We start from the raw sequence: 27889 nt of genomic DNA on the forward strand, positions 1-27889 counted from the left end.
ACATACTAATCTATTGCACAGAAAGCAGTTGCAACTGACTACAGGGTTCAGAAGATTAATAGCTACCTAATAAATATAACTAATTAATATGTTAGAGTTGCCATTGATGAAAGACTGACTATTCCAGCATAGCGTTATGATGGGAAAATGTGTCAAATTCCAAAAAGTATATCTTCTTTGTGGTGAAACAAACTTAACGAAACGCGATAGTTAAATACTTAAATATTCTGGTTCAAAGGGAGATTCATGACTACATTAAGAAAAAACTCACTTTATGTGGTTTGGCAGCTCAGTTTCCTTGGTACACGCTCTGATACATAGAAAGACGGTCATAAGAATCCTTATGATCCATCTCACAGATTGCTCCAGGTATGCCAATGGAATGGATAATACAATTTGGCTGACAGCTATTTCATCAGAACAGTGTCCGATATCCTCCGAAGGAAGAACAAAAGAACAAAGGGCATTGCTCAATTTTATAGAGTAGTCAATCCATTCAGTTCTATCAAGACAATAAATTGGACCAGAGACAGAATCTAGTGTAGGTGAAGCTTTGGTATTATCCTTTTGCCGATGGAACTTCTGAATCATAAATGCAGGCCAACAAATGCAGTTTGCGAATTTGTGTACCCGTCCATTTTCACATAAAATTTTCAAATTGTTGACGTTGCCAAATCTAATTAGAAGTCAAGGACTCAACAATTAGCTAGTACATCAATGCCTCCTATGGCATGACCAAGAATCTACCTGAAGTCCTGAACTATATATTAGCAGAGTCCATTAATATTCTGAAAGTTACAACTCATATGCTAAGTCCACATAAAAGTAATTGAAAACAAAGGATACACTGCCTCACTCAGAGTTTGCAAATACTGTATCTGGAGCAGAAGTATTTCAGCCCTATAAGAGTACAGAAATGTTAGAGCATAAAAGGTGCACAAGAAACAAGGAGGTAAAACCTATCGCACTATATAAAGTTGAAAACAACCATAAGGCCCTAAAGGATTGAGATTCTCATACATCACTGTGGACCTTTTTTATTAGAAAAAGGTAAAATGTTCATTACAAGATTAACATATTACCATACAGTTAGTTTGCATAGATGTCAAAAGCCGAAAAACAAATTGGAGGGATGGACTCCTCTGTAACTAAATAAACACCAACCTAAACAGTAAGACCAATGTATAAAAGAGAAACTATATGTGGAGTATCAAAAGAGTATGGTTCAAACTTTCAGCCATTCTGCACCATAAGAGAAATCAATTATGTGAATAAAAGCACAGAACAATCTAAATTTTTGAAGCTGAAATTCCAAAATAGGAATGTCACATTCAAAAACCAAATTTAGCTATGATGCACAAATAATATTTATGTACCAAATTCAAATTAAATACTATCAGACTAGTAACATTTGGGTATAAAGTACGAATGTAATACTACTAGACATTTAACATTTGGGCAAATTCAAATTTAATACTATCAGATTTTTAGCTCCAAGTATTTAGAAAAATAGATTTTGCTCAATACAGAAAATCATTGGTCAATATTTGTCTTCAAGTTTATGCAGCAAATTTGCGATTCTATGCATAAGAAATAGAAAAGGGAATGAAAGCACAAAATAATAAATAATGGTAAACCATGGCGCTGCAAAAATGCACCTTTCATTTCTTGAGATAGATGATTGCCTCAAAACTGAAAATTTACTAGAAGGAAGTCCAAGTCCATCTAATAGAATTTCCAGCCCACCAATGCTTCTGAGATGATTCTGAGCACGAGTACCAGAAACAGTTGATCGCAGAGTGCACAAAGTAATAAAATGGAGTGTGAGATCAATGCACTGCTCTTTCAAATTCAACCTTTGAACGACACGTAATAGTTCTGCAGTATCATTTAGAGATTTATTAAAAAAATATGGTATAATTCAATAATAGCGCATATGATTTTCTGTAAAAAAGAATGGGAAATACAGTGGCACCATTAATTGCACAACCTCTTTATTAGTATTTTTCATAATATGTAGACTAGAAATTTACTGAAAAGGGACAAAGAAGTGGTCCTAATTTTACTACACCCATAGTGAATCTTTTTTCTTTTTCAGTAAACAGGCCTATATGACAATCCAGTAGGTACTATAGCATCAGCACAATATACCCAAGAAATGAGTATCCCCATGATAATCTAAAAGAAATACCCAGAATCACAGTACATAAGCCCAAAAGAAAACTAAAGATAACTTTATTACCTACTAACCAGTTGACACCTCTGGCTTCCATCACAAGAACAATTGCCTTCTGCTGCCAATGTCGAAGTGTATCAGAAATGGTTCTATCAGGAGAGCTAGACGTGACTGCAGCCAAATGGTTGCTTGATGGGGTATGCTTTGTGGTATCGGCAATATGGGGAATCCTTCCAACAGTTATTTCCAACTTCATGAAGTTTGAAATTATAGTGATTATGCATACAAGTATATTTAGCATCAGCCTAGCATTTTCCACTGCTTCATCTGAAGATTGATCTTCTGCAGCCAGCAACCTGTTCAAGTTTTTGAGCTGAGCAACAGCAGCTGAATATACCAAAAAAGGAAGCTAATGAGATATAATCCATTAAAAAAAGACTCACAGATGTTAGTTAGAGAATTGAGAAGTTATGTATAATGATGTACACTTCACTGAACAGCAAAGAGGTATATATACAATGAGGTCATGAGCAGCTCAAATCCCAACAAAACAAATAAAAGAAAACCAAACTCGTGGTGGATTTGAAACATGGGGCCTGAGCCTCTTAGAGGGTGGTGGAAAACTGCTCATTAGTTAAGAAATTAGCAATTTGAAGTTCTAAGAGTGTACTTAACAGGGTTTAGGGTTAATCAACTGTTCAAAGTGAGGACGAATAAATGATGTGTAATTGTTGCTTAAAAAAATACATGATGCATAATTTTCAACTTGAATACGCAGGAGAGCTGCGAGTCATTAATCACCCTTCCATTAAAGAAGAAGGGTTAAAAGGACAGGACAAGAATCCAGTACCCAGACACTTCTTAGAATGGGTGATCAGCACCTGACTGAACTCCTACCTTTTAGTAGAGAAGCAATCTTCTGTACACCACCATAGTAGCTGAATACTTTACAGTTATGCAAGGAGCGAGTCAGAATTTCCAAACACTCCAGAACTTGCAATATCTGTGAGCTCAAACCCAGGTTATTTTGTTGCCCTGAATGATGAATTGTAGGAGATACCGGACTGTTGCCACCTAATAATGCAATAAAAAGAACAAACATGATTTAAATTTATTTTAAAAATATATGATTTAAATTATAAGAATAGCTGTCAAAAGCAAAATCCATATAATGACAAAACCAACAATAGTCTATTTCTCATTCACAAAGTGAGCATTCTACCAGATATTGTTCATTCAGAAAATAAATTCTAATAGTGTCCTTTTGCACTAAGTCACATTGATTAATGCTCAACTTGCTCAAGCATCTGTTCAGAGCTATAAAAGCTAACTTATTTTCAAATCAGTAAAGGTTACCTCTAATGAACTACATTCCACAATGCAACACCAACACAGTGTGTTCAAGGGGAGAAAACACCAACACGCCACAACACAACTGAAAAATAGCCCCAAGTGCAATGACTCAACAAGATAAAGCAAAAGTGTTCAACAAATAGAACAAAAGTTCAGCATTTTAGCAGTACCCTCGGAATAACCTCCTCCTTATTCAACTACTTTAAACTTTAAAGGCATATGATGAAAAATAAGTAAACCTGATTTTACTTCTTCAACTAAGCAAAGCTATGGTCATTGTTATGCCACTGAAAGTTCCACCGTGTTTTGTTTCTCAGCGATCAGCATATTATATATTAAGGCCAGAAGCCCTGAAGGGCATAAAAAGATGGAAAATTTGGGTTAAGGGCTTTCAAGCTTTGTGACGTTTTCTGTGGAGATCTTGGACACAGCAATATTATGCAAAATTCCTGTTTGATGAGCATTAAAATATATAATGTCCACTCAGATGTTTGTAGTTGTAGCACTTAAGCTGATGGCAACAGTTCAGGTATAAGGGGTAAATAGTCATTTCATCAGTTTTCTCACAAGCCACAACCCTATGAGCAGTATATATTACTCCAAACTTTCAGCGCCTGCAGTGTCCACTTGCAAATTGGTACAACTTTGCATTGTCCACTCGCAAAAACAGGTTTCTAGGAAGCAAATTCCACAAAAATTTGATTTTAAGAAGCCAAATTTGTCCAAGAAGAGCATTCTACCCATGCTCAAGAAAGAGTTGTTTCGTGAACATAGACTGGAAGTGGGGAGACTTACCACATGCAACAAACATCAAAATTATGAATTTAAAAAATCAAAGAATATTGGAGGAATATCACACAATAAATAGTCACTATAGAATAAAGCCGCTTACTTTCAGTAAAAGTTGATGTAATTAGAGAAATCTCCTGAATCAGAATAAGAATGACCTCAGAAGGATGCCCACAAGAGCATCCTACAATTGTTTCATTGTTTCCTAATTCTTGATCAACCAGTTGCTCAATTGGGTGTGGTCCCCAATCTCTGAATGTCTCTACAAATTGCAAGACAAAAATTTGAAGAGATTTTTCCTTCTCGTCCTGTAAGAGCACAAGATGTAATACAGCATAACTGTATAAAGTAGTTGCATAAAATTCTGAACCAATTGCCAGCGGAATAGTTATGTACTACAGCAGGTTAGGTTATCATGGAGCAAAAATATCAATGCTATTTACCATTAAGCAAATATCGGGTTATTGCATTTAAGGCATCGACTTTTACATCTTTGGAAGAAGAAAAAGCATAATGAATCATCATCATGTTAAGGATAGTTTTGGGTCAAAGTTGAACCAAACTTCAACTTTTAGAGAAACATATATTGCTCCGCAAAGAATAATCTTAGCTGCACACAAACAAACTCTAATCATGGTGCCCAAAATACTTAACAAGCGTTAAAACAGACTGTTTTAATCATTAGCCTATGATTTTTAAAGATGTTTGTTTGTTCAAACAATTTGTGTTCCTGTCATCTCCTAAGTTATGCTTGGATGACACATTACTAAGTCATGTCATGGATAACAGTCAAATGGACACTAAAATATATGGCCACTGGCTAGTCCTCTAGGCTCTTACATTACATTACATCGTAGTATTGAAACATCTAGCAAATTTTTAGATTGGCAATATGTGTCTAATTTAAGATCCTAACTGTAAGCAGAACTAGAAGGGAACTGCCAGGCTTTCAGAAAAGTACCTTATCAAGTGCATTCTCATAATTCTTCCAAAGTACATTCAAGGCTCCCTCCTCCAGACTACCACTGAAACCAGATAACAGATCATGAGAAGAAACATTCACGCAATCAAGTCAAGCACCAAAAATAAAAGGCTACAAGATCTGATGACAGATTTATTTATAGAATTAAAATCAGCATATAGATGCTACACTTGTGCCAAGCTGACATGAATAATTTGCTTAATTGGCAAGGATTAATGTGACTTTAAATGCAATGTCATTCCATATACCTATCTTACTTTTTTTTCTCGAATACACAGGAGATCTGCGTATCATTGCATTATAGAGAGAAAAGGATCGGCCCCTTACAAACACCACCACCTCACTCCGGGCCGGGCTGCGAGGGGTTGTTTCTTTACATTGAAGAACTTAAACTAAAAGAACTGAGAAAGGGGTGAGGCCTGACCACAAAGACCACCAACCAGCTAAACTAAGGTAGGCTATCCTAGCCCAACACCTATCTTACTCATCAGACAAGAAAAAGAGTTGAAACAACTAACAAGCAGTCCGCTACAATCATACAGTTCTTTGTGTTATTTGGTAGGAAAGACTCACGGGCAAGCTTAACTTGAGGCTACAAGTGGTTTACTTTTATCTGAATCATGACTTAACATCAGTATTTGGTCACAACAAACAAGTTTTTGCTGCCTTCAACGATGAAGAATGCACCTGGCTTGCCACAGGGGCAAATAAGCTTCGGTAGTCTGCGGCAAAATGGTGTTGCAACTGCAAATTAGAAATGGTCATTTCGTCTTTGTTTAGGCTTTACAGTTAATTGAGATGATGCTATATTTTTCCCGTTTTTAAATCTCACTTGCACATATACATTCACTTTCTGTTTCCTTTCCTTCTGCTATTTGCAAAGCCTATGGTTGCACTCATCAGTATAAATTGTCTGTATAACCATTCTTAACCAATGGGTGGATTGGTTCAGGTAATGAGCATGCAAAAACATGCTAAACAACCCGGAATATTAATTTAACAGTCAGGAGCCAATATATACAATTAAACTAGCAACTGAAACAAAGCCCCAGTGGCTCACTGCCGCTTTGAACCACTGATGATGAGTTTCAAGTGGCACAGCATTTCTCCAACAGTTAACTCGAATCTCGCACAATCGCGACGAGCATTGGGGATTACCTAACCCACACGGCCACCGCACTAAACAAGTCGCGTTATGTATAAGGTATTGGAGTGCGAAGGTGAATGAGAGAGTGCGCTCATCCTCTCGCGCATACCTGAAGACGACGCACGGGGTGGGCGCGTCGTCGAAGTCGCCGGCGGGGAAGGAGGTGGTAGGCGCCGCATCACTGCCCGGTGCGGGGGGAGGAGGAGGTGGCGCCTTGCGGAGATAATCGGCGACGCCGCGCACGATGTTCATCTCGCCTCCGACCCAAGCCTAGCACGGCATCCTCGCCGCCGCCTCGCCGGTCGCGAAGAGAAAACCAAGGTGATTCGAATTGGGTCTCGACAGTGGGGATCGCTTGTGGGGAGATTCGCGCGGAGGAATGGGGAATTCCGTGTGCGATGGCGGGCACGCGCTGCAGGGGCGAATCTAGCCTATGTTACTGGGGTCGCCTGACCCCGATGACTTCGGCAAAATTAGAATTACTATTTATCACAATTCATCAACGACGATGACCCACTGTATAAATGTGATGACCCCGGTGAACTTCATGGCTGGATTCGCCCCTGCACGCGCGTCGAGCTCGCCTATGTTTAGAGCGCGAAATGGGGAGCGATCGGGAGAGAGTGACTGGGAGAGGAGAGGGAAGGAGGAGCTTGCGGTTGGGGGAGACGAGGGAGAAGGAGGAAGTTTAGGGGGCGCTTTGCAAAGTGATCCAACTAATCCGGCCGTTAACTATTTTGAAAGTGTCCGCTTCTCTTGCACGCTGGCGCCTTTTGAGGTCAAACGCTACACGGCTATGAAGGCGTATTCTTTCTACATACGTATTGTTCGTTTCCGACTTTCAGTGTTTCCTCGGCATCAGTCTTTCTATATACGTATTATTCGAATAGATGAGAAATCTGACGTGTATGCAACAAAAAGAAAAATCAGGTAACTATGAATATTATCATCATCAGTGGTGTGAGCGAGGAAGCGAGAAAGCTTCCCATACAACAAATCCACCGGGATCGGAATGTTTTAACTACAATTGTTAAATAATATATGAGCTGATCGATTATCAGCGCCACAGTGCAAAAAGGAACTCTGTTCAGCAATCTGAACACCTCAATTATCTCTACCCTCAGCTTCAACTTATCCCCGGAAGTTCCGGCCACCCCTTCGTGGCCGGAAACAGACAAGGTCTTCTTGGGTTCAGGGCTTCAGCTTCAGAGAGGCCTCGTCCGGCGCCCAGAGGCCCGGCCACAGAGCAGCGCGTTCTTAGGGATCGGGTTCTCGTCCCGCCACGAGTTCACCGGCGAGTAGACGCGGAGGTAGAACTGCTGGCCGAGGTACTGCCTGGCCCAGCTCTCCGACCTCACGTTCCACATCCCCACGTTGTCCAGCGGCATGTAGATAGCTGTCCATGACTGAGGGTACACCTGAAAACATGGCCAGTGTAACACAAGTGAACATCAGTGGTTGTTCAGAGTTCAGACATCAGAGCAACTTTTGCAAGCACAGGTGTTTCTTGACTTCTTGTTATGGCACCGCAACAGTGCTGTGATGGCAATTGCATATCCGGGAAGGCGAATCACACACGGAGAGCGACCAATTTAAACGATACCTGCAATGTGTACCGAGCAATGGCGTCTCTAAGGTTGTAGCCCTGACGACTAGCCGGTGTCCACTGTCCTCCATCCATCCTGATCATCCGGAAACAAACAAAATCACACCAATCTTCAGTCATTCAGATCCAGTGATACTAAACATGTCAGGATCAGCAAGAATGGAACTAGGAGACGCACCCGACGACCCAGAACGCGTAACCGTCGATGTGCCATGACTGCACAAAGTTCTCCGTGTTTTCAAAGATGACCTCGACGTAGTCCCGCATGTTGGCCGCCATGACAGATGTCTGGAGGTAGGCGCCGCCACCCGTCGGGTTGTCGGGCATGCTGCCCAGCATGAAAACTCCCGGAATCTTGTAGAAATCAGCGACCTTAAGAGGAGTGTCGGCCGGGATGAAGGAGATGCTGTTGACTGCGTATCTCAGCTTGCCATTGATGGTTGCCCGTGAGTTGGCAAGTCTGATGGTTCTTGTGGTGTTGACAAGGCCGTAGTGGTAAGAGCCTTGAGGATTTGGCCTCGGTCCACTCGCTGTCAGATTCCACCTGTTCAGAAGGTAGGCAACAAAAGTTACCAAAGAGCAAAGAGTCAGGGGAGACAATTTTTTGATGAAAATTGAGACAGTAATGTTGTTAGGTAGTATGATATGATATCCAAAACAAAGTTTTCAGAGGAAGCTAAGATTATTGAAAGAATCGTGACAGTCTTACCGAATCGACCTAGCCTGGTTGAGAGAAAAATCGATCTCAACTGTAGGCGCTGCGGGAGGCGGTACAGTTGCAGCACCATTTGAATTGCTGTAGTGGAGGATGGCAGTGGTGGTGAGGACAGGGGTGGTAAAACGAGTGGAGACAATTATGGAGTAGTCTGCAGGTAGCTGATCAGCAGTAACAAGGAACGAGTATGATTGGCCTAGATGGACATCGATGGATGTGTATGTGCTCTGCATGGTGTGAGACCCTTCCACCTCAACCAGGAGCATGGAATGGCCTTGAATCCTTATATTCACTGATGTTGCTATGCCCACGTTCGACACCCGAAAACGATATGTTTTCCCTGGCAAGATTGTGTCAAGCAAGTTTAGCGCAACTCTACGTATATGAAGATTATTAACAGTTACCAGGCATTTTTGTCTGATGTACTCGATTATATAGTTTACCTTGGTCCACCGTAAATCTGTTGCCATTCCAGCCTTGGCCGTTAATAAGAAGGCCATCAGGAAACGGCAGGTCATTACCACTGTCCAAAATGCCTTTCAAATCCTGCGGAGATTTGTACTTGCAGTGTTAGGGGTGCACTAAAATGGGCGGTAATATGCAATGCAGGATACTTGAGGATGTAAACATACAGTGTGATTGAGCTTGAACCAGTCACCGGCCAATATGGTGAAATCACCGGCAGGTGGGTCAAACGGGACAGGGATCCTCGGCCGGCTAAGAACCCTGATGCCACCATAGCCACCGGCTGCCTTGTGAAATAAAAGGGAAGGGAAGTAGTAGTAGGTCCCGATCTGGTCCTTGAACTGCATGTTGTAAGTGAAATTTCCACCCGGAGGGATCGGGCAGTTGGTACCATACACGCCGTCTTGCCATGAGCTCCTCCTCTGCTGAATTCCTTGCCTGCAATGTAGAACAGTAAAAAAGGAGGAACAGTTAATCCTCGAAAATTGACATTGATCGACAGCGTCGGACAGTGGTCCATGATCAAGTAGCCATGAGATTGATGCATTTAACGCTCAGTATAGTCAGTCGATAGGTAATTTGGACAATGTACATTTTCTTCTTTTTTTCTTATACAGTTTTCGTGTGACCGCCTTAATGTGGCAAGAGTCACTCTTGTCACTCTCTTAAGGCAAAAGAAGCCACAGATCGCACTAATGTGCAAATTATCAATGCTAAAACCACTGGAGGCCCACTGATCTATGGTCTATGGAAGCATGCGTTGTTTGTACATGTGCTCTTTGCATCCTGGATTTGGAACGAAAGCGAAAGCTCAAGTAAAAGAGGGAGGGGAACTATTAATAAGGATAAAGATTAGGCGGATATTAATATATTATAAACAGTATCAGATTCTTCTACTAGCTACTAAGGAAAAGGGAGTAGTGAAAATTTTATCCTGAAACAGCTCACTCTCCATGACATGAACGTGACATGCAGTAGCAACAAAACAAGCGCTGCAAGGCAACCAAGATTCACAGCTGCGCCTACTCTATCCAAGGAAATTTTTAACTGCCAAGTTGCACTTGGAAGGCCTGGCGTCTTCACACAAGTGTCCATGTCTAAACAGACCGATCCCACTAGTCCCAGGAACGACATAGCATGTGCCAAGGAGTTGGCATTTACCCATTTACCCGGGCACGTCAGGAGCCACTAGCGTTTAACTTCCATCGAGAGAGAGAACAGAGATGGCTGCAAGATTCAGTTCAGAGCATGATCTGGATCACGCCGTTGCAACTACAAATCTGGACCATCGACTCAGGGCCTCCGTATGAGAAAAGAGCCGACCAGTTGCATTGCATTGCATCCCGGAACATTCAGAGAGAACATGGCAATCTTGAGCAGGCAAGCTTTTAAGCGAGACAGTAAAAAAAACAGAGCACAATTGGTAACAGGAGATTGGTGCTACTGCCTACTAGTAGTAGTAGTAATAGTAGTAGGTTACCAGGAGAGGAGGAAGGGGACCGGCAGGTTGTTGAAGACGTTGACGATGATGTTGTCGTTGGTGACGGCGTCGATCTGCGGCCCCGGGAACTGGCCGTTGATCAGTATCCCCTGCATTCGCAGTCACATCCCATCCACGCAGCCATTAGCGGACGCAGGGCCGAACCAAGGTAGAACAGAGGCAGTGAGGGCGGGCGGGCGTACCTCCTGCTTGACGCCGAGCGGGTAGATGTCGCCGAAGGTGACGTTCCAGGTGTAGAACCTGTAGGGGTCGTCGGCGCGCGCCTGCAGGAGCAGCGAGGCGAGGAGGACGACGACGAGGACGAGGGACGCGGGCGAGGAGGGGCCCTCCATTCTTCTACCCATCTCGCGAGTGGCGTAGTACGGCGCTACACTAGCTAGCGCTGCTATCGCCTCGCCGCTCGACCCTATTAGCTGGAGGACACGGCACGAGCGGCAGGGGTCAAACAGTGTCAGCGAGGGAAGGGAGGGAGGGAACGGTCGATCTGCCGCGGCGAGGGCTGGATGGAAGAGAATATAAATGAGGGCGGTGCAGGTTTTTGCACTGCGGTGAAACTCTGGATCCGAGGGGAGTGGTGTGGGGTGTCTGCCTGACTGTCTGCCATGGTGCTCGTGATTTCAGGGGGCGGGTGGGGTAAGTGGCATGAGCTGTACCCGCCAACGCCGCTACGCCTACGCGTGGTGGACTGGTGGGGGAGACGGAGACGGAGACGGAGACGGAGGTGGAGGTGGCGGTGGCGCGGGCCGTTTCGGCACCGCAGGCTCTCAAAACCCGAGGCCCGTACGCGTCGGATTCTTTGTTACAGTGGACAGTGGTCAGTGGCTAATCTGGATTTCGAGTGTTTAGGGTTCAATTCACGCGGCGAGCAACTTGCATGGTAAAAATTTTAGCTTCTCTGGTTAAGTTAATCCATGCATGAGTCATTGATTAATCAGAATAAATGAAGCATGACCTTAAGGATATATGGGTATCCAAGGTTTCTCTTTGTTCTGATTAATTCATGGATATCCGCTGCATTTCTTCCGTTAGATTAATCGATGGAGCTAGATATCCATATCTCATCCTCTTTTCTCCTTTTATGACAGCCACATCTATCTCTTCCTTGTTTGACTCATTGATGACCACAAGGGATTCCACATCCATCGCTCCTATTTTTCCTTTGGTCTGCACTGGGGTGGGGAGAGTTCGCTTAGGAGTAATTGATAAAATCTTAAAGATATCCTTAGTTTTTCTTTGTCGAAATAATTGATGAACCTAGATATCCACCACATGTTTTGTTTTATTATTAGCTAGTGACATTAAAGATATTCATATCTCCTCTCTACTTATTTGATTATTAATGATCATGTATCCACCGCTTCCATTTAGCTTAGTTAATCGAGGATCCTAAGACATCCACTATATTTTTCTGTTCAACCATCTGATAATGCTAAGGATATCCACATCTCTATGTTCAATTAGGTTATTCCATATCGATGGTAAGGATATCCCCTAATAAATACTTGTATTTGCATTTCTCCTCTGCTCTACAAAGAAAAGGGGTTTGCGTATATAGCTGCTATCCTTAGGATATCCCTCTTAAGGTTGTGCCACAGCTGTCTAGTACACGAGTAATCACCTTGTTCAAACTTCTCTAGGTGGGGATAAGCTCCTTGCAAAAACATATGCCCCCCTAGTGCGCCATTGCGTGACGCGTCGTGTAACCAAACTATTTCTCGATCTTAATACAATGATACGCAAGCCTTTTGCGTGTTTGAGAAAAAAGTTCATGCCAAATCGATGAAAAATCATGTGTCATCTAATTAATGCTTACGATATAAACCTTGAGGGTAGCCTTGTTGATGATCTCACCCTCCCCACCCCCTCTTTATTTAGTATAGGTCTATTTGGGGGTTTCAGACTTAAGAGTTTCGTATGAGATAAGAAAATCTAGTGGGTTCTCCGATAATTAAGACAAAAAAAAAGAGTAAATGGTAGAAGTAGAGCGTGGTGTAAAGAGTAAATGGTTTTCATATTATTTACAATGACCCCTTTTATAGGGTGGCACACCATTGCAAGTTATAATTATACAGCTGCCATTCTCAACAACTACATTATTCAAATATTTAGGATCAGGTTGGTTGTTGCCTTACTGCATTTGCATTGTTACTATAACTCGGGTGTGTTGAGAATTGAATCGTGCCATTGCAATTGGTCTCCACAGTTTGGCCCTCCTAGTTTGGACCTTCACCTCAAAATCTTTGCTTCAGCCTCTCACTCTTCGTACTCTAGATACTCCAGATGCGGATTTTCGTACTTCACAATCTTTATCTTGGTGAAGACCGCTCTTTCCGGCTTTGGCGAGGCCCATGTTTTCTTTGCTTCAATTCACCAACCATTTACAGAACCTTCCATATTTCAAAGGTTGGCAATACAAAGGAATTGCTACCGGCGAGCAAAGGAGCAAAGCCGACCGCTATCCCCAAAGTGTAGTCATTTCTCCCAAATTTAAGAATGTGGGTACCCTTGAAATCATTAGTTTGCAAGTTTCTTTAATGTTTGCATGTATCGGCTTGTTGCATATACCATAACTTTTATGTATTGTTTTAGTATTTGGCAACAAAAATGCTTCGTGTTAGCTCGACTAAGATCCTATAGATTGTCACAGAGACTATAGCTTTTGATAATGTGCCGGCCGGAGTTTTGTTAAAAAGTCTCCATCAAAACCATCAAGAGATTTATTGAATGGAAGATTGGCCACTAATTTGTCAATTGCTTCCATGGTGAAAGGAGCCTATAGATTGTTTTTTTTTTACCAAAAAGACTGTGGGGGAGATCAGTAACTTTTTAATTAATTTAAAACAGGAGAGAGAGCCTTACATACAAATCTAGCTAAAAGCAACAAGCCAAACACACAAGGTTGACCTCTTAAAACGAACAGACTGAAGTTTACAGTGGTTCTTGAAATTCGATAACCAAATACTAGGGGTTGGGGCTCTTCTCTGGAAGATCTTGTCATTGTGCACTTTCCACAGCTCCCAAGCTGCTATCAGAGTTGCTTCTGTGAAGAAAGGTATGTTGTGGGCGCCTCGAGCTTGGGTGTACCTGTCCAGCAGAGGTAGTGATGTGTCCCAGTTGATATGTATAGTCTCCCAGCATTCTTTTGCAAACGTGCATTCAAAGAACAGATGGTCGATGGTCTCTACTGTCACACATGACACATATATCAGTGCCCTGGACGTCGAGATGTCTTCTACGCAGAGTGTTGAGGCGATCTACCAGAACTAGCCAAGCAAAGAATTTGACACGCGGGGTGCATCTAGACTTCCAAATGATCTTGAAGATCGGATGTGTTGCCCCAAACAGGAATCCATTGATCCACTGCATTTTCATCATATGGTATATCTTGCAACTGAGCTTGTAGAGTTTCAAGCTCTTCGAAAGCCTACTGTGATAGAGGTTGTAGGAACAAGATATCAAGATCAACGGCCTCCATGATTTCCAGCACCGAAGCACCCCTATTTCTGACAAAAGAGGCCAATCTTGGATATGTTTGAGCTAGCACCGAATCTGTCCATAGATCATCCCAGAAGCAGACGGAGGAGCCATTGCCTAATTCACACCTGACAACACCTCTGAAAATGATATTGAGTCTGAGCACATCCTTCCACCAGAAGGAGCCCGATTCTCTAGCAACATGCGGTACTTTGGTGGAGTAGTATTTATTCCAAATCAAATGCACCCAGGGGATGTCGGCCTTGTTATAGAACTTACTTAGGTGTTTCATGAGCAGGGCGTCATTTTGCAATCTTAGGTTCAAAACACCTAGTCCACCTTTCTCCTTTGGTTTCATAACTATTTCCTAAGCAATCAGATTACTACCCTTTTTGTGTTCAGCATCATTGCCTCTCCATAGGCACTGCTTCCTTGCTCGGTCAATGTTGTCGATCACCCCTTTTGGCAGCTTGATAGTGCACATTGCATAGGTGGTAATGGGTGTGATCGTAGAGTTGACCATTTCTAGTCTACTTGAGTAGGACAGCCAAGTGGAGCATGCTGAGAGCCTTCTTTCCACTCTATCCATCATTGGGGTCAGGTCTTCAAATTTTGACTTGGTTGTACCCATGGGTAGCCCCAAATAGGTGAACGGCATTGAGCCCACAGCACATCCAAACGTAGCAGCAAGATGAGACAACTTCTCTTGAGTAATATTGATGAGAGAATTCCTTATTTGACATCAGACAAATGACTCGTTCCTTTTTTGGCCCTCAAAAAATTTTCGTTCCCTATTTGACACCGAGTTCAACTTTCATTCCTTATATGACATTCCGTTAGATTTTTCATCCGGGAACTGTTAATCGTCTTTTCACAGGGCAGTTAACGGTTCCCGGATGGAAAATCTAATGGAGTGTCGTATAAGGAATGAAAGTTGAACTCGGTGTCAAATAGGGAACGAAAATTTTTTGAGGGCCAAAAAAGGAACGGGTCATTTGTCTGATGTCAAATAAGGAATTCTCCCTTCTTTAAAATGTATCCATTGAAACCATCAACTTAAGGAGATTTATTGGATGGAAGATTGGCCATACTTTGTCAATTTCTTCCATGGTGAAAGCCTAAAAGGAGCTTCTAAGCAGTCCAAGTCATATCTTGCACTAAGCAAGTGAGCAAGGTTCAGGTGCATGATTGTGGAATCAGACGAACCTAGTCTACCCTTGTAGGATTTCCATACAAGTTGAACTTTACCTTCATGGTCTAATATTTGGTTGCAAAGACTATCTCTAAGTGAGGTGATTGTTTTCTTCTATGTTTGATTGTGGCATTATAAGCTTGGGAAAAGTATCTATTTTCATGCCAAAACTTAACCCACTTGACTCCACTTTGTTTCTAGTAAATCCTCCTCTTTAGTTCAATTAACTGATGATCTTAAGGTATCACTAATACAGTAATACTTATACATCTAAGTTCCTGCTTGCATTGGGCGAGTTTCCCTCCCATTTAATAATTTGGATAAAAGTTTCAATTACATCCAAATATCCAATCAAACACTTACACATCTAAGTATGGGAGTATTGTCCTTCTTTGTAATCTAAAAAAAAAAATTATCGCCCTTCTCTTGACTTATTTAATTAATTGTTCATGTTATATCAATATTCTAAATCGAGGAAACACACTTGGATCCTTGATGACACCATTAAGTAGCAATGCACCTGAGAAACTTGATATGGATTCCGTACTGTCTGATGTTTCTTTCTTTCTTTCTTTTTATCATTTATTAGGTCATTAGTCACCGCGGGTTTGCTGTCTGTTAATTTGTGCCTCCACTCAGTGTTTATTGTTCATGTTAACGTTTTTTCTTTCTTTCTTTCAATTTATGCCTGAGCTTCGTAAATAGTAATGCGTGCAAATTCGGACGCTTGGTCCTTGCGTGAGAGCAACCGAAACAAAGCCCGTGGAGACCAAAACGGCAAAACCCCAAACCATCGACAACGAGAACCATGCAAGTAGGTACTTGCATCATCTCATCTCAAGATTAAATCCGGACCTACGTACTGGCGCAGCAGGAGCCAGTAGTAGTTGCCACAAACAGTGAGGCCACGTGGGCTGGCTGATGCCCGAGTATTGAGGCCTGTAGTCCTCGTAAAATTCCTATCACATCGAATATTTAGACATATGTACGGAGTATTAAATATAGATTAATTATAAAATTAATTACATAACTTGCAACTAATTTATGAGATGAATCTTTTAAGCCTAATTAGTTCATAATTTGACAACGTGGTGCTACAGTAAAGATATGCTGATGACAGATTGATTAATTAGGCTTAAAAAATCGATTGACAAATTAGCCTTCATCTATATAATTGATTTTATAATTAATCTATATTTAATATTTTTTATTAGTATACGTGACATACAAGCAATGTCGATCGCCGGCTCGACGCGCTCCTCCAGTAGCCACGAACGAACAGCACTCGAGCAGAAAAGCCGGCGGCGAAAGCAAAAGCCCATGGACCTTCCTGTTGGTTTTGCCTGCTTCCGCTTCTTCTGCTTCTAGAGCGGCAGCGAGCGAGCGTCCGATTGACCCCGCTACGGGTAACAGCAGCAGCTACCACGCCGAGCCCCGTTGCACCGACAAAAATGGAGCAGCATCCTTCACCGTTCACCGACAGGGTTCAAACGGGTAGGTGGGGCGCTGTGAATGTGATCGTGATTATTGGGGGTGCAGGCTTTCCGATTGGTTGAAACCAGCACCGGTACTGTACAAAGCGGACGAGTGTGGCTGGCGTCACCACTCAGCCACAGTGCGAGTTAAATTCATGTGTGGCAGTCCGTCGGCTGGCCCACTCCGTGTAAAAAACGGTACGGAAGTTAAAAGAGTTTTCAGTTTGAATATTTGCTTTTAAAAAATATATATATATACATTTATAATCGTCCATACTACTGCCTACGCGCGCACGCGTATCAAGATTAAAACTTTAAAAACTTTAATCAATAATTAGACTAATAATTTTTAACTATTATAATACAAACTTTATAGTTATGGCTTGTTTGGTTCCCCTGCTAAAGTTTAGCTATTAAAATCAATGACTAAATTTGTCGGTGTTTTGAGTTACCACCAACGAGTAAATTTTTAGTATTGTATGTCTGGCTCGGATGGTGTGCTTAGAGAACACGAGATTTATACTGGTTTGGACAGAACGTCTCTACGTCCAGTTCGTCACTACTGCTCGTGTTACTAGCACGGAAAATTTGCAGTAGGGGTTACAAACGGACGAGAGAGGGATAGGTCCCAAGTCTCTGATAGAAAGAATGAACGGGTGCCGAGAGCTCGGTTGCTGCTCGGCCGTGTGCTTCTATTGTGCTCTGATTGGTTCGAGGTTCGATGGGTTCGTGATGGTTCGATCAGGTCTGGCCTGGATCGATGCAATGCAAGTCCTCCATGGAACGCCCTGCTTTCTCTTTTATAAACCAAGGAAAAGCACGGGTTACAGCGGAGGAAAATAGAAGAAACGAGGGGGAGAGGGCCTTCAGGATCGCTAGGTCCTTCTTCTTCTTCATGCGGGCCCCGCCAACATTGTAGATGTGAACAGGGACGGCGCCACGTCGCGGTCTTATCCATCACTAGCGCCATGCGCAGGTGCCGTCTACCGGTCACGGCGCTCCACTCTGTCCTGGCGGACGTCGTGGTGAACCGACGTGCCTGTCAATGTTCGTACGAGGGTTAGGCCAAACAGCACCGGTACTCCCGACGCTGTTACTGATGTGAATCCCTAGGCATGGCCCATTATAGCCACGGGTTACATCGGGACGCGCTGGTCTCTTCCTTAGCGTTAGAGTTTTGACCTAGGCCCATACGTTTGGACCTAGAATGGTTGGCGACAGTATGGGACCCCATCGGGCGAGATGAAGCACGCACCCGAGGGGTCGGGCAAGGCAAAGATCGCGGCCTCGGGGTTGGGCTAGGCCTGTGACCTCGGGGTTGGGCGAGGCGGAGCCTGCCCCCAGAGGTTGGGTGAGGCAGAGACCATGACCTCAAGGTTGGGCGAGGCGGAGCCCATGACCTCGGGGTCAGGTGAGGCAGAGCCCTCCCCCAGGGGTTGGGCGAGGTGGAGCCCATGGCCTTGGTGTCGAGCGAGGCAGAGCCCGTGGCCTCGGTGTCGGGCAAGGCGGAGCCCTCTCCCAGAGGTCGGGCAAGGCGAAGACCACGGCCTTAGGGTCGGGCGAGGCAGAGCCCGCAGCCTCGATGTCGGGCGAGGTGGAGCCCTCCCTAGGGGTCGGGCGAGGCAGAGTTCGCGACCTTGGTGTCGGGCGAGGGAGAGCCCTCGGCCTGGTGTTGGGCGAGGCGGAGCCCTCCCCTAGGGGTCTGGCGAGGCGGAGCCCTCCCCCAAAGGTCGGGCAAGGTGGAGGTTGCGTGCCTAGAGGTCGGTTGGAGCTGTAGTCGTGCTCTTGACTGCTTGGATGAATCAATGTTGATGGTCATTAGTTCCTACTCTTTGGGTACCCTAGTATTGGTCCCCGACAGTAGCCCCCGAGCCTATGGAGGAGTAGAATACTCCTTTAGAGGCTTTTCTGAACAAGGGGACTCTAAGGGCCCCGGCCTTCTTTTGTCGCCCACGGCGCGACCTGGGGATGGTGATTCCCTTTCGTCTAGATCGAACCCCTCGGGGGTATAGCCTTGAGATTTGGTGGGTCGAAAAAGGTCTTTCCTGATTTCGACCCCTACAGGGGTCCATTGTTCTGTGACCGTGCGTTCGGTCTTCGTGCATGTCCAACTTTTCTCAAGCCCCCACACGTAGCGGGGGTCCGATCGAGGGTCGGCTCGTCTTTGGGATCATCACCCCGTCCGTAGTTTCCGCAACCGGAGGGGTTGAGCCATGCCATGATTTTCCTCTATGTATGAGCCATGGTGCTCAGTGAGCTATTAATGGGTTAATTCGAGTGGGGCCCCGGCATCCCGTTCGCGGGGATTCGGCTTGGGTCAACTGTGATTGACTCTAGATCCTTAGCGGTCAATCCATATTGTTCTCAGGGCCAGGCGAGACAAAGATACGCTCTTGACCATCCGAGGAAGTTAGCGTTCATGACCACTAGCTTCCTTCTTCCGGGTATCCCTATACTGATACCCGATAGTAGCCCCCGAGCTTGTGGAGGAGTAGGATACTCCTTCATAGGCTTTTTCGAACAGAAGGATTCTGAGGATCTTTATCTCCCTTTACGGGCCACGGGATATTGAAAGGTCCTAATGGCTAGAGGGGGGTGAATAGCTTATTAAAAAATTCTACAACAACACTTAGCAAACTGGTTAGATAATTATGAGGCGAAGCAAGTATTGCGCTAGCCTACTAAAAATATAAGCCACCTACCACAATTCTAGTTTCTATAGTTTCTAACCACACAATGGCTATGTCACTATACTAAGTTAGTGTGCTCTCAAAGGCTAACTAAAGAGCCACACTAACCAAACTAACAAGCTCTCACAACTAGCTACACTAAAGAGCTTGATAACTAGTTTACGGTAATATAAAGAAAGTGAGCAAGATGGCTATACCGCCGAGTCGAGGAGTGAACCAATCAATCACAATAATGAATACCAATGAAAACAAATCACCTCGGAATCAAATGATGACACAATGATTTTTTACCGAGGTTCACTTGCTTGCTGGCAAGCTAGTCCTCGTTGTGGCGATTCACTCTACGGGCGGACACTCCATCGGTGAAGTTTCTAACCCTTGCTCAAATGTGCCAACCACCAAGTGTATCACCTTGTGCACATGTGTTAGCATATTTTCACAAATGTTTTCAAGGGTGTTAGCACTCCACTAGATCCTAAATGCATATGCAATGAGTTAGAGCATCTAGTGGTACTTTGATAACCATATTTCGATACGAGTTTCACCCCTCTTAATAATACGGCTATCAAACCTAAATGTGATCACACTCGTTAAGTGTCTTGATCACCGAAACAAAATAGCTCCTACCACTTATATCTTTGCCTTAAGCCTTTTGTTTTTCTCTTTCTTCTTTTCAAGTCCAAGCACTTGATCATCACCATGGCAACACCATCGTCATGTCATGATCTTCATTTGTTTCACCACTTAGAGTAGTGCTACCCATTTCATAATCACTTTATAAACTAGGTTAGCACTTAGGGTTTCATCAATTTACCAAAACCAAACTAGAGCTTTCAATCTCCCCCTTTTTGGTAATTAATGACAACCCTTACACAAAGATATGAATTGAAATTCAATTGAATCCATGTTGCTTGTCCAAGCATATTTACCATGTGTAAAAGGATATAGACAAGTTTTATGAACCCCATATGGTAGCAATTGCTCCTCCTACATATGTGCTAAGAGTTTGGATTATAGCTTGCACATATGCTTAGATAGGAAATATAGAAGACAATGTCTACCAAATGATGCTAAGGTATAAAAGATGGACCTTTGAAACGTGATACCAATTGGAGTGCACCAATATATCATCCTTAGCACTATGGTTAGCTCGATACCACTTGGAAATAAAATCACTACATAACCTATGCATGCTAGTTTTTTATTTCATCATTCAAACCTACAACTAGCATGCACCACACAAGCATTGATATTGAAATTTAAAACTTGTGTCATGCAAGCAAACATATAAAATGCACATTCAAATGCACCATACAAGTTCATGAGCTTGCTCCCCTACTTGTGTGCTCAAAATTTTAATTGATCCCTTTCCTTTGTCATATCTCTCCCCCTATATCAAATTGTCCCTCTTTGTTGTCTTTTCACTATCTTAGTACACTAATATCTTTGTTTTTCTCCCCTATAGTACTAATATCTTTGTTTTTCTCCTCATTTGTCATCAATGACCATAAAGGTTCAAAATATAGATAGGTTGAGAGTATCAATATCAATCAAATGGGGTGAGGATTATCTTTCCAAATTTGGTCTAATCTAGATCATTTATCAAAGATATTTAACTCGGTTTGATCTAAGGACAAGTTTCTTCACACCTCCAAATAAGGGTTATCTTGTACCATGCTGAGTTAAATACTTAGAGCGCATTTCTAGATTAAACACTAGGTTTACAAGCCCACAAACATGTCATACGCTACCACTAGACCAAATCAAGCATAGAAGCAATAGTGATACCATACAAGCATTAAATTCATTTGATTTTCATGAATGAGCCTATTAAATATGAAAGATGTCTAGATGCACTAAATATGTCCTTAGCAAGGATGTATGCTATGCTAATCAACTTTTACCTTGGATTGCTTGAAGGAGAGGCATGCCATATAAGTGGGGGTGCATCAACACATATTTGAGAAATCCAATGTGTTCAACTCATTCCTTAGCTTGCAAAACCTTTTCTCATCCAATGGTTTGGTGAATATATCGGCAAGTTGATCGTCGGTGTCTACACTCTCAATGCAAATGTCCCATTTTTGTTGGTGATCTTTTATGAAATGGTGGTAGACATTAATGTGCTTTGTTCTTGCATGTTGAACCGGATTGTTGGTCAACTTGATTGCATTCTCATTGTCACATAGCAATGGTACTTTCTTGAACTTGATTCCAAAGTCACTCAAAGTGGCCTTCATCTAAAGTACTTGTGCACAACAACTATCGACGGATATGTATTCAGCTTCGGTAGTTGATAATATAACACTATTTTGCTTCTTTGATGACCATGAAACAAGTGATCTTTCCAATAATTGACATGTGCCCGATGTGCTCTTCCTTTCAACCTTGTATCCCGCATAATCTGAGTTGGAGTAACGAACTAGCTCAAACTTTGCTCCTTTAAGATACCACAAACCAACAGTTTGTGTATGCTTCAAGTACCTCAATATTCTCTTTGTAGCCTTCAAATGACTTTCTCTTGGTGAGACTTGAAATCTTGCACACATGCATACACTAAACATAACATCCGACCTTGATGCGGTCACATAAAGTAGACTTCCAATCATAGACCGATACAATTTTTGATCCACCATATTACCACTTGCATCACTATCCAAGTTGCCATTTGTTCCCATTGGTGTACTAGTGGTTTTGCTATCACTCATGCCAAACTTCTTGATCATATCCTTGATATACTTGCCTTGACTTATAAATGTACCATTCTTTAATTGCTTGATTTGAAGACCAAGAAAGTAACTTAACTCTCTAATCATGGACATCTCAAACTCATTAGCCATCATCTTTCCAAATTCTTCATAAAAGTCTTGATTGGTTGATCCAAATATGATGTCATCAACATAGATTTGCAACACAAATAAATCTTTTCCAATCTTCTTGATGCAAAGAGTGGTGTCAATCTTGCCCATCATGAACCCTTTAGAGAGTAGGAAGCCCCTCAATCTCTCATACCATGCTTTAGGTGCTTGCTTCAAGCATACAATGCCTTCTTCAACTTGTACACATGGTCGGGCTTCTTGTTATCTTCAAAACTGGGAGGTTGCTCAACATATACTTCTTCATTGATGTAACCATTGAGAAATACACTCTTAACATCCATTTGATAGAGCTTGATATTGTGGGCACAAGCATAGGCTAGCAAGATTCTAATTGCTTCTAATCTAGCAACCGGAGCATATATTTCTCTAAAGTCAAGACCTTCCACTTATGTATAGCCTTGTGCTACCAATTTTGCTTTGTTCCTTACTACTATCCCATCTTGATCTTGCTTGTTTCTAAAGACCCATTTGGTTCCAATCACATTGTGTCCCTTTGGTCTCTCCACTAATTCCCATACTTGATTTCTTATTAAATTATTCAATTCTTTATGCATAGCATTCACCCAATCAACATCCTTCAAGGCTTCATCTATCTTCTTTGGTTCAATGGATGACACAAATGAGAAATGCTCACAAAATAAAGTCAATCTTGATCTAGTTTGCACACCTGTTGAAATATCATCAATAATAATGTCCAATGGATGATCTCTTGCAATATTGGTTGGTTGGAGTATTAAAACTTGATTGCTTACACTTGCTTGATCATTGGGTTGAGATGATGTACTAGCCACTTGATTTTGTTCATTGTCATGAGAGCCACTTGTACTAGCTTGATTTGTATCATCTTGCACATTTGAGTTAGAGAGCACTTGCACTTGATCATCTTCATCATCATTCACTTGCCTAGGCCTCAATTCACCAATATCCATATTCTTCATGGCATTTGAAAGTTGAATGCCTCTAACATTTTCCAAGTTCTCGTTCTCTTCTTGTGAACCCTTGGTTTCATCAAATTCAATATCGTGAACTTCCTTAAGAGTACCACTATCCAAATTCTAAACTCTATATACTTTGCTAGTGGTTGAGTATCTAAGTAGGAATCATTCATCACATTTCTTGTCAAACTTACCCAATCTAGTGTCTTTCTTCAAGATATAGCATTTGCAACCAAAGACCCAAAAATATGCAATGTTGGGCTTTCTACCATTCAAGAGCTCATATGGTGTCTTCTCTTTCAATAGGTGACAATAGAGGCGGTTGCTACAATAGCAAGCCATGTTGATAGCTTCGGCCCAAAAAGATTGACTCACATTATATTCACTAAGCATATACCTTGCCATATCAATGAGTGTTCTATTTTTCCTCAACAAGGCCATTTGATTGTGGAGTATACTTGGTCAAGAATTGATGTCTAATTCTAAATTCATCACACAACTCATCAATTCTAGTGTTCTTGAACTCACTACCATTGTCACTTCTAACTCTCTTGATGGTTGTTTCAACTCATTATGAAAGCCCTTGACAAATGATTTGAATGCTGCAAACACATCACTTTTGTCCACTAGAAAGAATACCCAAGTGTATCTAGTATAATCATCCGCCATCACAAAGCCATATTTGTTACCACCGATGCTAGTGTATTGTGTTGGCCTAAACAAGTCCATGTGCAATAACTCAAATGCTTTACTAGTGCTCATCATGCTTTTCTTAGGATAGGTGTTTCTAACTTGTTTTCCAGCTTGACAAGAGCTACAAAGCTTATCCTTCTCAAACACAATATCTTTCAAGCCTCTAACCAAGTCATGCTTAACTAATCTATTGAATTATTTCATTCCAACATGACCAAGCCTTCTATGCCATAACCAACCCATGCTAGTCTTAGTGAACAAACATGTAGATAATTTAGCTTCACTAGCATTGAAATCAATCAAGTATAGATTCTCATATCTAAAGCTCTTGAAGATCAAGTTAGAGCCATCTACACTTATGATATGTACATCATCTACCCTAAATATGCATTTGAATCCAAGATCACACAATTGAGCCATGGATAGCAAATTGAAGTTCAAGCTCTCTACTAGCAACATATTGGAAATGCTTATGCCATTGGATATTGCAATCTTACTAAGCCCTTTGACCTTGCCTTTGCCATTGTCACCAAATATGATACTATCATAACCATCATTGCCATTGGTATTGATTGAGTTGAACATTCTTTCATCACCGGTCATGTGTTGAGTGCACCCACTATCAAGAACCTAATGCCTTCCTCTGGCTTTGTAATTGACCTACAAAAGAAGATCAATTCCTTTTAGGTACCCAAACTTGCTTGGGTCCTTGAAGATTAGTTACTAAGCTCTTTGGTACCCAAATGACTTTCTTCTTTGAGCCCATCCATGGTTTACCAATGAACTTAGCCTTCACACCATTTGTACCCTTAGTAAGCACATAAAAAGAATTAATCTTAATTGAGGATACATTAGCATTTTTGCTCTTGTTCTTGCACTCATGCTCTTTATGACCAACTTGCTTGCAACTAGTGCAAAACCGACCATTATTCTTCACAAAACTAGTCTTATGAGGAGCAAAGGCCTTCTTACCTTTCTTGGGGTATAGCCCAATCCCTCTTTATAGAGAGAAGCTCTTTAGCTACCCAAGCACATAAGGAAGCGGTCTTCACCACCATAGGCCTTAGGCCTTAGCCAAGGTGTGAGTGAGCTTATTGACCTCCTTCTTGAGGTTCTTGTTCTCAACCATTAGTGAGGCATCACAGGTGAGACCATCACTACTAGATGAGGTGGAAGTAGAAGTACTTCTTGAGGTTCTCTTGCTTGTGTAGCATAAAACTAGCTCCCTTGCGTGGCTAATTTGGTTTGTGTAACCTTATTAGTCACATTGCTTAGTTTGTGTAGCTAAGTATTTGCGCTCTCTAACTTGGCATTGGTTGCCTTGTTATTGAGTATTGCTAGTGAGCTTAGTTGGCTTTGTGCTTTTACTTACTAGCATGTATAGGAGCTCCCTCGCTACTTGAAATACTAGTGGCATAGGTTTGTATGACCTTGCTCCTAGAATTGGATATGTGACCTCTAGCTAGCTCGACACCTTTGTTGTCTAAGTAGGATCTTTATAAGGTGCTTGTGGACTTTGATAGAGGGGTATAGTCTTGGCTAGACCAAATTGTTTTAATTTCGCATTTGTTTCTATTAGCCGACGTGATTAAATTTAGTAATGACTATTTACCCCCCCCTCTAGTCGCCATCTCGACCTTACACCAGGGGTGGCGTGTGCACGATTCCCAGAGGGGTGAAGTGACGGGGCATGGCGGGCGCGTTGATCTAGGTGGATGGCTTGCCTCTCGTCTCACCCCGCCTTATAAATAGCAGGCTCCCCCTTCATGTTTTGGCACGCCAAACTACATTCTTGCCTTCACCACCTTTCCACCGCCATCATTCAGATCTGCTGCCTCTGCTAGTCTACCGCCAACACCCTAGATCCATAGCTTTCGCTTCTCTGCTGTCACCAAAAAGTCCTCGCTCCTCCGTTTTCGCTTTCCATGGAGTCGTGGTACCGTTCCGACGTCACCCACGCATGCATGGAGGGCCTCGTCAAGCATGGTCTTCTTTGTGGGAGGACTAACATGATGGAGTGGCTGGTTCTTGGCTATGAGGAGGTGTCGATGCCGCCCAATGGTTACATCATCTCCTTCACGCCCTTCCACGAGCGTGGGCTCGTGATTCCCCCTCATAAGTTCTTTCAGGGGCTGCTGCACCACTACCAGGTCAAGCTATAGCACCTCAATCCCAATGGGATCTAGTACATCATGACCTTCATCGCGATGTGCGAGGGGTACTTGGGGATCGAGCCACACTTCGAGTTGTGGAGGTATGTCGACAAAAGATGCTCGACAGTCCTCCGAGGGGTATCCCACGAAGGTAGATTGATAGGTGGAGGTGCGCATAATCTAGAACCAGATGGTGACACAAGGCGTAAAGACAGCGATTTAGACAGGTTCAGGCCGTCTGATCGACGTAATACCCTACGTCCTGTGTCTTTGGTGTATTGTATTGAATATGAGATATAGATCTAACCACTAGGGGACCCTTGCCTCTCCATATATACTCTAGAGGGGGTAGGGTAACAAGAAAAGTATCCTATTCGGTACTATACAATATCTTGTGGTGCACGTCGACCAGTGCCATGCACGCCTTGATCTTGTGGGCTGGGCCACCTCTGATGATGCGGCCCATGTCTTGTCTTATGGATACTAGAGGCCATACCCTCACAGCTAGTCCCCAAGCCTGACAGTAGGTGACGTAGTCACATGGTGCTAGGGTCAGAAAGTAGAAGAAAGGCAAAAGGTCGACCGAGTAGGCAACCAGTCCATGAGCGGAGTCCTAAATTGAAAAGCGCACATTCATCGCAAGATGAAGTGTGCCCACTTAGTCCCCGAGCCTGCTAGAAGCTGAAGAATGAATCTTATAGCAGGGTCAAAGAAAAAGAAGTCTGAAAGCTTGCCGACGTCATCTGACATGTGCGTATCAAGACTCCAGACGTGCTGCCCAAGATTAGCACCCTGATTCGAATAGTATGGAGTAGCTTGATAGCACACCGATGAGGCGTAGCAAGATCCGACCATTGAGGGGGTCTTCGAAGTAGCTGGCGACGTCTGAGCACCGAGGAGTCTCTAGCGTAGCTGGCGATGTCTGAGCACCGAGGAGTCCCTGGCATAGCTAGCGATGTCCGAGCACCGAGGAGTCACCGACGTAGCTTGCGATGTCCGAGCATCAAGGAGTCTCCAGCATAGCTGGCGATGTCCGAGCACCGAGGAGTCCCCGACGTAGCTGGCAACATCCGAACACCGAGGAGTCCCCAGTGTAGTTGGCGACGTCTGAGCACCGAAAAGTCCCCGGCGTAGCTGGCGATGTCCGAGCACCGAGGAGTCCCCAGCATAGCTAGTGATGTCCGAGCATCAAGGAGTCCCCATGGTAGTTGGCGATGTCCGCAAGGTGAAGTGGGGTGAAGTGTGCCTACTTAGTCCCCGAGCACGAAGAATCCGAGCACCGAGGAGTAACCGACGTAGTTGACGATGTCCAAGCACTAAGGAGTCCCTGGTGTAGCTAGCGACGTCCGAGCACCGAGGAGTACCCGACGTAGCTAGCGATGAAGCATGAGCAGCGAATAATCTGGTGAATTGGTCGGCGGTGAAGTGAGCATTGAGTAGAAAGGACCGGCGAACAGTCTGATTAACTAGTCGGCGATGAAGTCCATGAACCTAGCGGTCTGACTAGTTGATCGGTGGAGAAGTCCAAGCACCTGGTGGTCTGATCACCTGGACAATGATCCTACAATACAAATATGTAGAACGGGTAGTACATGATGTAAAAATATATGAACTCTGAAGAAAAATCAGAATGGCGATGAAATAGCGTATGCAGCTCAATGATC

The 27889-nt window shown here is 43.1% G+C and overlaps 2 protein-coding genes across 7 annotated transcripts in view; both read right to left on the reverse strand.

The window, feature by feature from the left end:
* The window catches only part of LOC136526871 (BEACH domain-containing protein B-like), a 31965-nt gene extending 24959 nt beyond the window's left edge, over positions 1–7006 (reverse strand). For 4 of the 6 annotated variants that reach the window (XR_010776610.1, XR_010776608.1, XR_010776609.1 and 1 more), the window contains exons 1-8: positions 6557–7002; positions 5280–5343; positions 4422–4626; positions 3074–3250; positions 2243–2563; positions 1659–1878; positions 847–900; positions 272–676 (exon numbers count right to left, since the gene is read on the reverse strand). Coding sequence is in view for 2 of the 6 variants with exons in the window: in XM_066519444.1 (XP_066375541.1) it covers positions 272–676; positions 847–900; positions 1659–1878; positions 2243–2563; positions 3074–3250; positions 4422–4626; positions 5280–5343; positions 6557–6699 (1589 nt within the window). In the remaining 4 variants the exon portion in view is untranslated. Of the gene's footprint in view, positions 1–271; positions 677–846; positions 901–1658; positions 1879–2242; positions 2564–3073; positions 3251–4421; positions 4627–5279; positions 5344–6556 lie in introns of all 6 variants that reach the window. The other 2 variants (XR_010776611.1, XM_066519445.1) reach the window with 2 other exon arrangements.
* Positions 7007–7393: 387 nt separating this feature from the next.
* On the reverse strand, positions 7394–11216 carry LOC136526872 (L-ascorbate oxidase homolog). The gene is made up of 8 exons (XM_066519446.1): positions 10917–11216; positions 10714–10823; positions 9401–9671; positions 9212–9314; positions 8763–9108; positions 8232–8597; positions 8051–8129; positions 7394–7865 (listed from the first exon to the last, which is right to left on the reverse strand). Exons 1-8 carry the CDS (start codon positions 11076–11078, stop codon positions 7653–7655), a joined length of 1650 nt encoding a protein of 549 aa, XP_066375543.1. The 5' UTR covers positions 11079–11216; the 3' UTR covers positions 7394–7652.
* Positions 11217–27889: the final 16673 nt, after the last annotated feature.

Source organism: Miscanthus floridulus, chromosome 19, assembly GCF_019320115.1.
Source record: "Miscanthus floridulus cultivar M001 chromosome 19, ASM1932011v1, whole genome shotgun sequence".
NCBI classification, from domain to species: Eukaryota; Viridiplantae; Streptophyta; class Magnoliopsida; order Poales; family Poaceae; genus Miscanthus; species Miscanthus floridulus.